General features: G+C 39.1%; 1 protein-coding gene across 2 annotated transcripts in view; it reads left to right on the top strand.

The window, feature by feature from the left end:
* Positions 1-16738, top strand: part of LRP5 (LDL receptor related protein 5) — a 134986-nt gene that overhangs the window by 19659 nt on the left and 98589 nt on the right. Inside the window, exon 2 of one of the 2 annotated variants that reach the window (XM_050335104.1) lies at positions 14014-14410. In XM_050335104.1, coding sequence (XP_050191061.1) covers positions 14014-14410 — 397 coding nt within the window. The remainder of the gene's footprint in view (positions 1-14013; positions 14411-16738) is intronic. The other variant, XM_050335105.1, reaches the window with a different exon arrangement.

Raw genomic sequence — 16738 nt, 5'->3', positions numbered from 1 at the left:
TGAAAAATAAAACATAACTAACAATTTGTTGTAGCTCCACATGGAAATAATTCAAAATAACGAGTTAGGAGTTTGTCCATGGCTGTATTATTTTTCGTAAGCGCAAAACCACTTCTGAAGTTCCTTCCCCTGAGCACTGTTTGTAGAAGACACAGCAGCACAGAGAGGGTGCTCTGCAGGTCTGCAACTTGACAACATTCTGTCTGCAGCTGACCTGGGCAAGGGAGTTGCCTTAGTGCTTTTTTTAAATCTGTGTCTTTTTAAACCAAGATCCTTTTGACAGGATCAGCTGAAGAAAAGAAACTGTAGGAGCAGTCAAACTGGCAGATTTCAAGACACCAAAACATCTGTGATGTAGTAGGAGACTGGGGAATGGGGACTGATTTGCCCCTGGGGATGGGCAGGAATGGGCAGCCAATTCAAACACAGCAGAACAAAACACATCTGACCCAGCCCAATACGAAGGGCATATTTAAATCAAGATCCCTCCTAACGCCATGTAGCTGGAGTTCAATTTGCGCAGAGTTTATGGTTGATCTGGAATACCGGGTTTGTCAGGAGTGTATGTCCTGCACTCTGCACTGCCCTGGGATCTTGGGGAATCCCTCCAGCTGCTCCTCATTCTGCAGTTTTATAGCCTTCCCTCAGTGCAGAGCAGTCTCCTTTTTGGGATCTTTATCCCTGATTACATATCACACTGTCACACACATGTCACACAATTCTGCAAACACCAGAATTCAACAGACACTGAGAAGAGTGACCTGTTAATAATCTTGAGGTGATATAGAACAGTAATTACCTGTAAAAACAGCAGAACAAGAAATGTTAAACTAGGTAACTTCTTTTAAAGCTCCAAATTTCAATTGGCCCTGAGACTTTCTTCATTTTTAAATAGTTATTGAGACTTAAAACCTTTTCCAAAGTGCAAATGGGGCATTTTTGGGGCTGAATTCGAAAATGTTTCCCATCTTGCATACACACACTGCCAGCCTATAAATTCAAGTACAGAAGAGTGATACAACCTGCTTTCTTTTGAATATTATCAATACAACTCCAAATGTGGAGACTCTTCTGTTCTGGAGGATTTGAGCTAACAATTGTGTTTTCTGGAAATGTCCTTAAATTCCACGTTATGAAGGGATGAATAACAGATGGTTATTTTGTGTTTCCTCATCTGAGCTAGCATTTGTACTTCATTGCTCTTTTTTAGGGACCATTTGTACTTAGGTCTAACAGAACAAACAAATTTTACCAGTTTAGAATCTTCTCTAATTTGCAATAATTCAGCAGAATTATGAGCAAGCCACATGCATCTCCAATTTAAAGGGAAAATAATTTAATGGGGAAAACACTCAAGCTCTTCTGTCCAGCAATTACATATTACTAAGTCTTAGTTTGTTACTAAGAGTCCTTGGAACTCAGTGTTGAAGTAAATACGATCTCTGGGAAGACCTTACCAAGAATATTTGGACTCAGGGATAAAAATTTATCACAGTTGCAGATGATGGCTGCCAGATAAATGATAATAGAATGTGATCTACCCTGTAAAGCAAGAATATAATCAGTTAATGAGCAATATTCACTTACCTGCATTACTCAGATCAGTTCAGAGCTAACCATGCGCTTTGCAAGTATGTGAACAGCAATGCCATTGAAGATAATGCTGGCATTAATTTGCATTAACAGCAGAGTACAGGCATGCCCCAAAGACTGTAGGATCCTATTCCATTACACTGATCACCAAAGGCACATTAAATGAGTTTTTCAAAACAGCTGTATTAAATGACATTGTGACACCTCTTTAATTAGCAGTTCTCTCCAGACCTTGCAAGAGTTGATTCTTCAACTCAGTTTGCAATATACTACGATAATTTTAACTTAAAAATAAAGCAAGTCAGATTTTTTTTTTTTTCTGACCCATAGCCAACATCTGACAAAAAATGTAAGTAAAGGTGGTAGAATCCTGAACATGCTCTCTTTTCTAACAAATCCACTATTTTTTTAATAGCTGTTTGGGATAAAGCTAAATTATGAGAAGTGCCATGTCTCTGCCCCCCAACGCTTAAAAACAGATGATAATAATAATAAAGAATAGAGCATAAAATATCCTTTTTTGCTCTAGATAACTTTCAGGACAAACACTGACCTTAAAAAGACAAAAGGAACCATAAGGAATTGATTTTGTTCAACCAATGTTCTTGGCGAAATCAGAATCATCTCCAGCAAGCAGTGATTTGAAAAGTTTGGAGCAGGTTACTCTGTTTATTTGCTGCATTAGACAAGGTAAATTAAGTATTATCAGTGATATAAATACAAACACAATGTTCCAGATTTCATTATCTTAAATACTTCTTTTCATCTTGTCTTCTTTTTGTCCTCCTTCCTAACAAGCTCTCACAAAATCTCAGTCTTGAATATTTGACTGAAACATAGTCATGAGACTTGCACAAAAATCAGAAGTCCTGCCTACAACTTGGCACCAAGAACTTCTCTGAAGTTCACACCCTTTAAAGCCCAGTATCATGTGGCAGGTTCCATTTAACAAGGTTGTTTTATTTGGGAATATTCTTAAATGCTAGAAGAAAACCGTGCCAGTTGTGGAACCAACATTCGAGTCTTCCACATCTGACTTGACTACACTTCTGTTCCAATGAATAACGTTTGCCAGCAGCTGAAGCCAGCATATGCTATTTCTGAGTCTTTTTCTGCACTTTACAAATATATTATGTTTTCAGGGGTACAGATTGTATGTTTAGGGGAGATAGAAGTAAAATATCTTTTTTCAGCTTTCCTAAGATTTGTGTCTCTTGGAGTTAACGTAACATCTGGAACTGGAACTAAAAATTGGAAACAATTCAGATCAGAAACAAGCATACCTTTGTCAAGCCTGTATTTGTTCAAGTCCTGGAGAAAATTTGCAAGCCAAATTTTTCAAATTATGTAGAACCACTGTTTTATCCATTAAAAGTTTGGAACCCTCATCCCTGTGTAATCTACTATTATTGGCCAGACAGCTGTCTGCCAAACCAAGGAGGAATAAAACAAACTGAAAAAGAAAAAGAAAAAAAAAGGAGGAAAAAAAAAAGAGCAAACGAGAAAAAACCTTTCTCCCGTTGACATCCAGAATCTAAAAATGGGACACTGCAGATTTTTTTCTGTTCATGGATTGACCTGATCTGTTATTCACAGGAAAAGTCATGTTTAGATGTTCAGGGAAGTCACCCTTCTGTCTGCATTCTTCTAAACAAGTTTATGCAGAAGTAGGACAAATCTTCAGTTTCCTCTGCAGTTTTACAACTACTGAGCATGTCATGGGGCTGAGGGGAAATCCATGTCTATTGCATTTAGAATAACAGCAGCAAAATTATTGTCATGCACTCTGCATCACAGATTGTGAAATATTCAAGTAAATTTTTTTCACATCCCCCAACCCTGTTTTTAAGCACTGCCTCTGCACTTACCCATTTTGGCAAAGCCATGTAAGAGACTACTTCAGTGCCACTTCTGCTTATTCTGAAATCAGAAAATACCAAAAATCTCAGTGGACAGGCTCTTTCCAATTTTTGTGAGTTCAAGCAGAGTGCCATATTCTCACAAAGAAAACTGTCATGAGTCAGACTGACAGCTCCAGTGTGGGTTGAATATGGTAAACACTGTTATGGAATTGAAGCTAGTGTCCTGTGGTATTAGACAAAATACAAGTTTGTACTTTAAAGAATCCTTAATTAAAATATGAAACTTTCTCACTGACAAAGCAATGCAAGTATTTGGTTTTGCAGAATCAGTGCAAAGAGGAGTACCTTGGGAGCTTTGACCATCGTCATTAAAGTTTGATGGAAATTGTGAGTTTAACCTCCCTTGGAGTTCTGTGCAGGTTCTAATCTCCATCAAACTCCAAAGTTGACTTGTAAGATTGGAGAATGCTCAGTTTAGCAGCCATTTTCACAGTACTAGTTTTCAGAGCTTGTTGGTTTTTGTCTGAAGCCCAAATGCCCTAATCCCTAATAGATGGTATATTTGTATTTAAGCTGTTGTGTGTGTGTGGCTCCTGAATAGCAAATTGCAGCAGAATCCTCAGAAGAACAAGTAGATTGTTGTGAACAGTATTCTGCTTTTGGGAAAATCCCATGTGTATTTTAACCTTTGTAAAATGCTTGGGTGAGAAACTGAGGTCAGAAAGAAGTGGGAACTCAGATTGCAGACATATCTGTTTAGCATTAGCTAGTCAGGATTGCATGAGGCTGCAATCCTCAAAACTGGTGTTTTGCTGAACACCAGTTGTGCATTGCACAAAGAGAGATTGCCAGGAACCAGTTTTGCAATAATGTTTAGAAATTTCCCCTAACGAAACAGACCAAACAAATATTACTGTATGCTTTAGTGAATCACGTTCTCCTCTAAATAAAATGTTTAAAGTCTTTACAAGTCTTATCTGATGAGTATCTCATCATAAGTTGATGTGTCCCAAATCATGGCCGATATTCTGGGTTTTGTTTAGTTTTTCAGCAGATCTCTGAGTATGTTCTGTGTGTTGCTTGGTGGTCCTTGTAGTGTTGACCGTCCACATGGACTTGGCTGTCCTCCTTTCCAGCTGCTAAAGCTGTGTTAAAAGATGAAGTTTGCTGTTCTATGTAACCAATTTTGGTATTTGCTGCAGCACTAGTAAGGGCAGTCTGAGAGAGCCATTGCCTTGTGCACCAGGAGGGGCATTTGTGTGGTGTCCTTAATGGGTGGTCTGTGGGAAATGACGGAAGTTTGAGGAACTCTCCTTTAAAATAATGTGTCCACAGAAAAGTGATCTTGAACACATGTAGCTTGCTTCCGGGATCTGCAGAGATGGAAGTACACTGAATTATGCCTACTGAACCCAATAATTCGACTTTTTTGATATGTGAAAATTTTTTACTTGAAGTAAGTAATAGAAACAGGACAGAACCATAATGAATAAGTTCAGATTGTGTTGTTGGAGATTTTAAAAATATTTAATTGCCACCCAGATAAACTGAACAAATCCTAAATTTTATCATTTCTGCAAAGCACCTTTGCTGGACTTCTTCAGAGCATGCTCTTTAGAGAAATATTTTGGCATCTCTTGACTGAGGGAAATGAACTGATTTGGGCCGATGGAGATGAAATAGTCTATAATCAGTGCTATATTTTGCTGTTACTGCTAACATTATTATTTAAAAGCCAGGCTGCCAAACAAAATCAGTGGTCTGAAGTAAATATCTTGTCTTCCTAAGACCCTGTCCTTACTGGGGCAAGGAACCCTATGCAGCCAAAAATATAGAAAGATCTTCAAAAGACTTGCTGCTTATTTGTTTAAAAAAATTAAATAAAAGGTAGCTAGCAGTTCATTTAACCATATTTTAACATTGCTGTTTGATAAAGTTACTAAATTCATCTGCTTCAGGAGGGCAGCAGAAACAGTGACGTGAATTACTTGTGAGAGTTTAAAACTATTTTGTGTAAAAACCTGGCATAAACACAAGCAACCCCAGACTCCCTTAATCAAGATTTTCAGTGAAATGGTATAGGGAGTTCAATCCACTGAGCTCTTTTTTTTTTTTTTCTCCTTTTCGTCTTCGATTTCAAGACACACAAATGGAACTCCTTTGTTGAGGCAGAAGTTAACTGTATGAAAGCCATACCTGGAGAATGGCTATCCAACTGCTGTTAAAAGTCATCTATTGCAAGCAATTATGTAGCTTCTGTAGTGTGCTCCAGTATCATCAGAGTATGTTTTCTCTGCATCATGTCTGCATTCTCTTCTCCATCAGTGGAAGCCACAAAGCCTAACCTGATTTAGTTTCCTTAGTGTGACCTTTCTCCACTGGCTAAGAAGAAATGAACTTCAGCCTCTCATAAAAGCATTTTCTGATTGGTCTGTTGTTTTACTATTTTTTATCTCCCTGCCTTCCCAGCTCCTCTCTTAGATGAGAATAAGAGGCTTCATATGCTTTCTAAACCCACTTAAAACTTTTTTTTATGTGCTTTGTATGGACCCTTTCCAGCTTGCTGCTGCTAAACCAGATGTCCTTTAAACTTACATAATTTATTTACATAACTTTCCAAACATAGTTGTGGCTAAAGCCATGTCATTTCTTGCAGGTACATTGAGGGATGAACAGCCTTGCTTTTACTGTAGCCTGGTGGCAAGTAGATCACTGAGATGCTGTCTGTGTTCTGGTATTCTGCAGTGATACTCGAGATAATACTTAGCATATATAACCAAAGCTGTCACCAAACATATCATATAGGATACTAATGTGGATTGGATTACTTTGCACTGGTGTATGCCTGGTGTGACCATATAAATAATTTATAATATAGGCCGGTAAAGAGTAAAGTTTACAAAAGTTACCTGACCTCTGCTGCACATAATGTGTGTAAATGCAGGATATTCTCAGTGTTTTAAAATAACACTCCTGCCTCCCCCTGAATTTCAGATCTCGATTCTAACTAAAATCAGATAAAATGGAAATCAGTCCTCCTTATATGATAACCAGAACACTTTTGGAAAGCGAAGTTCCTGTCAAATAGATTGAGCTGGTGGGTTAGAGGAATAGGATATAATTTGGGGAAAGAGTGTATTTTTTTTCCTCTTAAAGTAGTACTACAAAGCAACCATCACTGACAGGATCAGCTCACTGAGAGGAGAAGTCAGCCACGTCAGGAATGAAAAGCTGAGTACACCATGGAGCCTTCTGCTGGAGTATCTTCAAGTACCTTGCTTAAGCATGAGTAGGCTTCACTGCAGCCCTTTTTGATAATTAATAGCAGAAGGAAGAGAATGTTTGTAGTGGATGGAATGATTTCTAAAAATCTTTGGGCTGAATTACCTGCTCAAGTTCATCACTAAGGGGCTATATGTGGGAGTGAAAACCAAGGAGTCCTGCCCTACTAACTGCCACCACCTACCTCTGTGTTGCAGCACAAATATTCTATAATTTAGTAATTGTAGAATTCACTTTATGTGTGGAAACGTGTTTTGAGGATGACAGCCACAGCCCTCTATTCTTTAGAGGATTCTACTTGGCAAGTTTAAACTCTGATTGAGTCTGTGCAGTTAGTACAGGAAGATCAATGTTTAATCTTATCTTTTGAAGTTGATGGTTTCAGATTCTCTGCAGCAGCATCAGCTGCCAGTAAAAAGGATGAGGGTCCACAATGCAGAGCTTAGAGTATTTCAGAGATAATAATTTTTTTCCTGCTAAATATATAACAATTACATTATGAGAGTGACATAAACTTTTGTGTGTGTGTGATTTGTACATGCCATGTTCCCTTCTTGTCTAGGAAGTTGTCAGACTCGGTTTTTTAGTTGTGCTTGATTTTAGCAGACAGGTTTGACTAGACTATTGATTACCTTCGTCTCTCTTCTATGCTTGATTCTCTCCTTTTTTTGCATTCTTTCCTGTGTCCTTATGGCTCCAGTGGTGAGTTTCCTCACGTGTGAGTTTCTGGCTGCCATCAGCTCCTGTCTCTCCTTGAGCTAAGCTGTTGAATTTAGCACCCAGAAGGGTGACAGCATGTGTAAAACTTCCTTTCCTAAATGTTTGGAAGGAGCCTTATGCTGAGTGGTGTGGTTACCACGCCTGAAGGATGGGATGCCATCTGGAGGGACCTGGACAAGTTTGTGAGTTAGAGCTGTGGGAATGTTATGAGGTTTAGCAAGACCAAGTGTAAGGTGCTGCACCTGGGTGGGGGCAAACCCCGGTATCAGTACAGGCTGGAGAATGAACAGATTGAGACCAGCCCTGATGAGAAGAATTTGGGGGTGCTGATGGATGAAAAACTGGACATGAACTAGCAACGTGCACTTGCAGCATCCTGGGCTGCATCAAAAGCAGTGTGACCAGCAGGTCGAGGGAGGTGATTCTGTCCCTGTACTGTTGAGACCCCACATGTGTCCCGGTCTGGGCTTCTCAGCATAAGAAGGACATCAGCCTTTTGGAGTGAGTCCAGAGGAGGGGCACTGAGTTGGTCAGAGCGATGGAGTGATCTGTGATTCTATGACATCCAAGGTCTAAGCCTCCTAATGCTCCAAAGAGTAGAGCTGGACAAGAGGGATCATTTGGTGCTGCAGAACTGGTTTCTCCAATTAATTTATAGCTGCTAGGATCCTACTGACATGGTCTTGTTTCTGCATAGCAGCTATTTTTATGTATAGAAAACTGATGCATGTTTACTCCATAGCCTGTCTTAGAGTTTCCATGAGATGGTACACCCTTGGTTGCAAAAGTTTTGACATGTTTATTTTTTACCATCTTGTGTGCCTGTGGCAGGGGTGTGTGGGGGTTTTTGCTCCTTGGTAATAAGTGTTTTTGTGGCTTAGGACATTGACTGCTGCAGGAATTATGCTGTTCTCTCTGTCCAGCAGTACAGATTGCTTAACCACAGAGTTCTACATTGCAATTGTCCCGTTAAAAATTGAAGTAATATTTAAAATATGAGTTGGTGCACATACTGTAATTTTGGATGGCTATTTTCTCTTGTATGCTTATTAAAATGAGATCTTCATTTTATGTTGTGTACCAGACTCCCAGATCCTCAGTCACTTTTCTTAAAAGCGCAGTTAAACCTTTCCATGACCTTTAGCCTAGTTAGCTGGTTTAAGAAATGTTAAGTAAGGCTTTTCTCCTGTGCTATACATAGAATGTGTGTTTGTTCTGTGCTTCTGGTGCTTTCAAGAGTAGACATCATGCACGTGCCTCAGTATTCTCATGTCTTTCTATTTTGCCTTTAAGGGGAAGGAGGCAAAATGTAGGCACATCAACAAGTATGAAGCAGTAATATAAATATAACTTTTTAAAACTCTGGCTCAGCTTGTCTTAGAACTGTTGCAGCTTTGCAACAAACCAGCAACTGATGACAAATGCGCTGTTGATTATCATTCATGATCATCTCAGTCTTAATATGTATGGTGAACCCTGTCAAACTGGTTTTTAGAAAACTATTACTGAAACTAATAACAAAGATCATGTAGTGCATTTTTTAGTTGTTTGTTCCATGTCACTTTGCTGGGGCTAATGGGTACCTCTGAAGCACTTCATAAAATTTAAATGCTCTAGGTGGGATTGGTACAATTAAAACAGTGAAAGATAATGACTGAATTCAGAAGCAACGTGCTGGCTTGTTCTTTTGGAAGGTGGTTAAAGGTGGGCAGATGGCAGTAGACTTGCCATACTTCTTTCAGCTTGTGTTTTTAACAGAGATGGATGGAAGGCAAAAAAAAGAAAGGTCATTACTGTGTTTTTATGTATGAAGTGCAGAGGAGTCTTAAGCCTCAGTGCATTAAAAAATGCTTTTTTGTATCACTTATGAATGTGATAGAGATGATGGTAAAGGAACTATGGTAGTCGTGCTAAAACTGATTCTGTTTGTAGTAGTCAACCAACTGAATTATACAAAAGTGTACAAATCCTTCAGTCTTATATTGTGTCTCCACAAGACAACTTCGCTGATGCAGGTAAAACAATTAGAATTTAGTAATTGACCATAGACAAGGAACAGATTTGCCCATGAGCATTCAAAGGGATTGAGAGCAAAGCTGGAAGTTGAACCCTTGCTTGATTCCTACCCAGATTGATCAGGAGTGTTTCCTTTTCTTCCTTAATAGACTGAGGAGAAGCTCTGTTTTCACACTGTTGTACAGTAAGCCTGTGTGTAGATAGCTCACTCCATTGTCAGGTCAAGGGTGTGTTTTCCAGTTAGCTGAAAACCACTGGAAAATTGGTGGGGTTTTGAATAGAAATAGTATGTATTTCTAGAATGAGTTGGTTTTGATCAAGTACTGCACGATCCAAATATGACTGTAGAATTGCTGCAAGAGGAACGTCTATAACTTTGTATAGTTTAGGCTGTTATCTGTTAAGAGTTTATTTCCTAATTTGTGAGACTTCAGGTTCTTTTTCTGCTTTGTTCAATTATTGTGAACTCTATGTGTGTACAGAAGTTTTAAATATTGTGTATTATGGCAAATATGAACTGTTCTAATTTTCTAGTTGTACTGAAAAAGAATATTTTCTTTTGAAACTACATTAAAATATTGCCATTTCAATTGGGTGGTAATAGACTGAATATAAACAGTTTGTCCTCCACATTCGGCGTGCATCCTTTTGCTGTGTATTTTTTTTATTTTTTGAAAATAGAAGCTGATGTTTCCCTTTTCAAACAATTTGTAGTTGTCAGGAGTACTGCTGATCAAAATAGAGCATAACATTGCATGTTCCTTTGATTCTCCTAGCTTTCTAACCATGGAATAACTTCTCAAGTGAGGGATATTTCCTCGTTGTGAAACAAATAAGCTCATTGGAAGGTTAATGGTAGTTTTTTTGGGTCTCCTCCATCCAACTTGGTCTGTTCAGCCTGGAGAAGAGGAGACTGAGGGGAGACCTCATCAAAGTCTACAACTTCCTCTTGAGGGGAAGAGGAGAGGAGGCACTGACCTCTTCTCTGTGGTGACCGTGGACAGGAGCTGAGGGAAAGGCCTGAAGTTGTGTCAGGGGAGGTTTAGGTTGGATATTAGAAGAAGATTCTTCACCCTGAGGGTGTTTGGTTGCTGGAACAGGCTCCCCAGTGAGAGTGATCACAGCACTAAGCCTGACAGAGTTCAAGAAGTGTTTGGATGCTACTCTCAGGCACATGGTGTCACTCTTGGGGATGGTCCCGTGCAGGGCCAGGAGTTGGACTCTGATCCTTGTGGTCCCTTCCAACTCCTCATATTCTGTGATTCTGTGATCCCTCTCTTCAGAAACTGCTCTTAACTGGCCTTCCAGTTTGCTTTGCCACAAGTTTTGCAGTAAAGAATTAAATGCATCAAGGGTAAGAGTGTTCTCTAGACTGTCAAACCCAGTTCAGGATTGAGAAGACAGCATGATTTGAAAGGAGACTGGTCTTCATGTTCTTGGAAATGACTTTTGATTCTACATACATGCGGGATTCAAAATAAACCAACTTACACCATGAATTGATGGGATGATCTTAAATTTCTAGTGATGGTTTATTAGTGGCACAGCAAATTAAGTTTTTGGTCAATGCCAAAAGTTTTGAAGCTTTTTGAGCTTTCTTTCTCATTCTTATGCCTTAAAACCCCTGTTGGTTGTAATTGCATAGAATATGAATGTGTCCTTTGAATTTCTAAACTGTTGCATTTAGTAATTCTATGAAACTAAATGCTATGCATCTATCTTTTCAGAAATGCATTTGCTGTCTTGGCTGCCTCTTTCAGATTTACTGCTTACTAACTGGGAAAGCTGAAAATTTTAAAAGGTCTGTGAACTTTTCTTGGGAAAATCTTGGGAGTTGTGTTTAGTCAAAATGGCAGAGTTAACCAGAGCTAACTTTGCCTGCTAATGAGCCATCACATTCTGACCTAAGTGATAAATGCAAGGCCATGGAAGCAGAGCATTAATTGCTCTTCTGACTTTTGCTTTATTGTCAAAGATGAGAGACACATGGTTTTTTCAGCAGCATTCCAGGCAAGAATTAGTGTTGAGAAGCAGTTACTTGTTTTGGTCACTGGTTTTTGTTGGAGTTTTTGTCTTTTTGTTGTTTTTTTGTTTGTTTGGATGTTTTCCCAACCCACATTGGTCTAGAAGGGTTCTGTAACCATTTTTTATAAAATTTGGACTGAATAAAATAGGCTGGTAGGGAGGAGCAGAGAAGTGAATATAGTTTTCAAAATCAGAGTTCTGCCTTCTCTTTTTATCTTTTTCCAAAGGGAATTGAATACTTATTTGTTCTTAAAGGGGATAAAGTCTGGCCATTCTCAATAATCAATCAGTTTATGTGGGTGTGTAGTGCAGGAAACTTTTAACACAATTGCAAGCAGGGCAGTGTGATTTCCCTGCTGGGTGTTCGTAGCCAACACAAAGCAGCTGCACTTCAATCAGGACGACTCTGAAGGACAGAAGTGACAGAGAACATGGTGGTTAATGCGTTATCTGTATGCTGTTGCCCTACTGTGTACATCAGTGGGGAAGAAATCTCTTGAAAGGGAAAGGGAGCTGGGATAATGTTGATACTGATTGGATTAGACATTGTTCATGTCTGATCTTTAGTTAAGAAGCTGTTGAGTTCCTCTGCTGTTGATTGGACTTGATATTTCAGGTTGCCTTTGATGAAAACCCATCTATTCATATTCCTCTAAACACATTTTTGGGACAATTTTGGTTTTTTTAAAAATTTCTAGGTAGACTTTTTGCTTTTTACAGCTTTGATCTTTGACTGGATATGGGACTGGTTTTGTGAGGCATAACTTGAGTTCTCTGCCCCAAAGAATTTGTGACTTAGAGCCTGCTAACATCAAACTTTCCAAATGTTCAAATAGTTTGGTACAGTGCCACTTAAAATAGACATCGTTATGGGGAACCAAGGAGTTGCAGAGAACAAAACAAATGTTTGTCATTCTAGATGCTTTTTCACCTGTTTTCAATAACTAACCTGTCGGGATCTCATGATGCTATTCCTCGTGTTTTTAAAGATGACCGAGAGAAGGACTTGGCCTGTTAGGAAATGAAATACGAGGGATACTGAGACTTCAGTTCTTAACAAGTAATTCTCCTCAAGCTGTATAAACTTTCTTGAGTTAAATATTTTAGAAAACAAAGATACTACATTTTCAGTGAAGCATCAGTGATAACAGTTGGTTGTCTTTGCTGTCCAAGATCCTCACTAAAACCACCAGCTGATTTAAATTTTCCTTATTACATCAGCATAGTGTTCCTCCAAAAAGAAAAATAAAACAATCTCTTTCCTGACTTGGGGGAAAGGAAAGGCCATGCAGAATAACAATAAAAAGTTCGAATTTTTATGCATGTTTTTGAATTCATCTGAAGTTGAATTGTAGATTCTGTGAGGTCCTTTGCCTGCACATAAAAACATAAGCTGTTGTCAAAGATACACTTCACTCTTGCCTGTGCAGTGGCACACACACTCTCCAGTGAGAATGTACCCAGAGCCAGAATTCACAAAAAAGGCATTTGGCAGGGCTGCCAGCATCACAGACCTGCAACTCAGACCCTGTATAAACTGTCTTCTTTTAAAAGTGCAGGAGAAATTGAATCTAAAAGACAGAATCACGAGGTAACTCTCACATATTACATACAATAACATGAGTTTGAAACTAAAGGTATTTATATAAACGGGCTTGAAGCCTTAGGCTATATACTATATGCAGCTCTGTTCTGTATGTTGTTCCTTGAGTTGAGTGGCAAGTAACTGGATCTCTGCAGAGTGTACATTGAAAGCAGTGAAATGGTTATATATGAAGCTAGGAGTCAGCAGCTGACTGGTGTAGAACTTGAGCAGCTACTGCTCGAGTTAGAAGAACTGGGGGGGGAGGTTGGGGAAGTCGGAGAGCCTTTGTGCTTTTGCTCTGGCTGCCTCTTTCAGCTAACAGCAATCTCCACAAACTTCCATAACTGACATCATTGTGTGCCTTCAAACTCTGTCTTGAATTTCTCTTGCATTGTGGTGCAGTAGAGAGAGAGAAGACAGTAGTTCTGAAACTCTGTCATAATTTTTACCATCTGAGAGGGCACTTGATAGGAGCATTTCAGGGTGTTGTGTCTAGTGCTGTTAGTTTTCAGTCTGTTACTAAGAGGCATCAGAACCTGCATTCTGTGTGTTGTTACTAGTTCAACTTGTTGAACTAAGCTTTTAGACCATGAAGACTTATTTTGTTCTAAATGTGGGTTTGTGGATTGGCAGAAGGTATTGTTGAGAAGTCTCCATTCGAACTCTCAACTATATTGAAGGTGCTATTCATATTCTATAGATAAAGAATTGGGCCTGCTCTTCCATCTCACTTTTACACCTTTGTCTGACATATGGAAGGAAGAGGCTTTCGGGCACTGTGCATTTTTCACTTACGTGAAACTTCTTCTGTAATCCCTGCCCTGCTGATCTGGGAAAATGAATCTTCCTCTGCCACATGCACTCAGCGCTTTAGCATCTGTAGATGAGAATAATACTGACGTGTTTTTCTGGTTTTTTTTTCTTCTGTAGCATCTCCCCTTCTGCTTTTTGCCAACCGGCGGGACGTTCGACTCGTGGATGCTGGAGGCACGAAGCTGGAGTCCACTGTAGTGGTCAGTGGTTTAGAGGATGCTGCTGCAGTTGACTTCCAGTATTCACAAGGCATCGTTTTCTGGACAGATGTGAGTGAAGAAGCCATCAAGCAAACTTACATTAACCAAACTGGGAATGTGGTGCAGAACGTCATCATTTCTGGTCTGGTTTCCCCGGATGGCCTGGCGTGTGATTGGATTGGGAAAAAACTTTACTGGACGGATTCAGAAACCAATAGGATAGAAGTAGCTAATCTCAATGGAACATCTAGAAAAGTCCTCTTCTGGCAAGACCTTGATCAGCCCAGGGCAATAGCTTTGGATCCTGCTCATGGGTAAATATTAATTTGGCTTAAATGCTTAAAGTAGTGATTTATTTTGAGTTTTTAGTTGTGAAAAGAAAGAAAAACCTAGCCTTTTATTTCATTTTACATTTTCCCAAGGTATTTTTCTCAAGTTCTGTAACTGAATGTATGTTTGAGCTTAAATATTTTGTGGCAAGTAATGGCAGCCCAGACACTGAGCCAAGAAGAAAAATAGAGCTGTTCTTAGGTGCCAAGCCAAATATTCAACTGGTATAATTAACTAACTTATTCCATTGCATTGCTGAAAGGTAATTAAATTTCCAAACATTTTTTTTATTATTATTATTTTCTCAGTTATCTTGTCTGGTAAGTTAACTTTGATTTTATATGTGATGTCTATTTAATGTAGACAGAAAGGTGTGTAAATCTGCATGAGTTGAAACAGGAACTCTGCTCTGGTAAACAAAATCAGAATATTTTTAAGTGATGATATTGAATAATCATGTTTGTGCCAGGAAGTAAAGAGTCCAGGTGAAACTGGGTGTTCCCAATGCTCTAAGGTGATCAAGTTAATAAGTAATAAGAGAGCAGGCTGGATGTGCAATTTCTAGTGCTCTTGAAAATACTTGTGTATCTGTATGGTTCCTCCCTCCCTATTCAATACTCCCCACCATTTCACATGTGCTGTTTACAATCCCTGTGCACAAACACAACTTTGGGCCTGGCATTTGTTTTAGTGATCACTGAAGATCTGCTGTGCCAGATGGACCCTTGTGATAACCATGGAAGAGAAGGGAGGTGCACTTCTCTCGTGTGCACAGATCCACACAAGTGAGGTGGTTTGCCACTAATTTGCTGCCATTTTCACAACACTTTTCTCAGAGATCACTTTGTCTTCCTCTGTAGTATATGTAGGTAGGTTTCTCATCTGTAAGAAGATCAAGTGTTGACTGACATTTTGACTGAGTCTGGCCTCTTTGCGAAGTGATGGGGAGTTAATGCAAGGGCTTAGGATAAGCCACAAATATAAAGTACTTTGTGGTTTATCCTGCTCTGGGAGACAGTTTCTTGAGAAACTTCCTACTTCAGGTGCGTGAGAAGTAAAAACTGAAACTAAGCAACAGAGAGCAACTTAAAATTGCCATGTCAGCAGCTGCCATGCTATAGACTGGGACTTTGTCCAGTTGTTTTTGTAGTGTTTCCAGCATAAGACTTCCCAGATGAATGTGTGGAGTTATGGGTACATTTGTGATTAATACCCAAAGGATGTACAAGTACTAAATGAAACTGTGTAGCCAAAGAAACAAAATCCTTGTTTTGGTGACATGTCAAATAAATTAACAGGAATCCTGTGGTATCCTGGCAGCAAGTAATCTGTGCAGAATTAATTAATGCAGAAAACTCACTTTAGATCTAGAGTTCAGTAGTGTATTTAAAGAGAGAATATGGTGTTGAGTATTTTATGATGAGATTGATCAGAGAGAGTGCATGAAATGCCAATGCTGAGTTGACATCTCATAGGTGGATGCACAGGAGTCACCATCCCCAAGAGTCACACCATGTGCCTGAGAATATCATCCAAATTCTTCTTGAACTCTGTCAGGCTTGGTGCTGTGACCACTTTTCTGAGAGTATTTCTAAAATGTCTCTTCTTTAAGACACACTGTGAGACACTTGCAGATTATCTGTGTGTCTCTACTTTTCTCAAAGGTAGTGAAAATCATTAATTGTTCAGGATTTACTGATTCTCTGATACATTATCATAATTAACATGTGGCTGGCTGCTTAATATGTAACATCACTTTTTTTCCCCATACACCTTAAAACTTTCTTGGTGGATCCACTATATCAAGCAGAACATGCGATAATCCATTTGTTCTTCCCTGAAATGAAGGATAAACTAAGATAAAGGAAAGTGCAAAATGTTTTTCTGCCAATTTGCGAACATTTTGTCTTGAGCATTCAGATCCCAGCCCTGGTGTGTAGGTTATGTGGAGCTGAGTTTATATAACGAAGGACGTGAGGCTGAAATTCTTGGCATTGTTTTGGAGAACATTAGCATTTATATACGTTCTTGCTAGGTAGACTGCTGATGGGGGATTCGTTAGTGTTGATGGTTTGTTAAGTTTCAGTTTGCAGCCTTTGCTTAAGTATTTCTGTGTTTTCTCAGGACAACAGCTTCTAACAAAACTGAATTTAATGTATGTAAAGATTTTGCTCAAGCTCAATTAAAGAAGTAGCTCAAATTCTATACAACGTAGTGTAAAGAATGTAAATATCATGAACAATGTCTGAAGAGGCAGGAATGCATTTCAGAAGCAAGTTTTTTTCATGTGTCAAGGCAAGCAAATTTCAGTT

The sequence above is a fragment of the Myiozetetes cayanensis genome, unplaced genomic scaffold (assembly GCF_022539395.1).
Source record: "Myiozetetes cayanensis isolate MyiCay16 unplaced genomic scaffold, myiCay2020 scf6-25, whole genome shotgun sequence".
Classification (NCBI taxonomy): Eukaryota; Metazoa; Chordata; class Aves; order Passeriformes; family Tyrannidae; genus Myiozetetes; species Myiozetetes cayanensis.
This window is presented reverse-complemented; position numbering and strand designations above follow the sequence as displayed.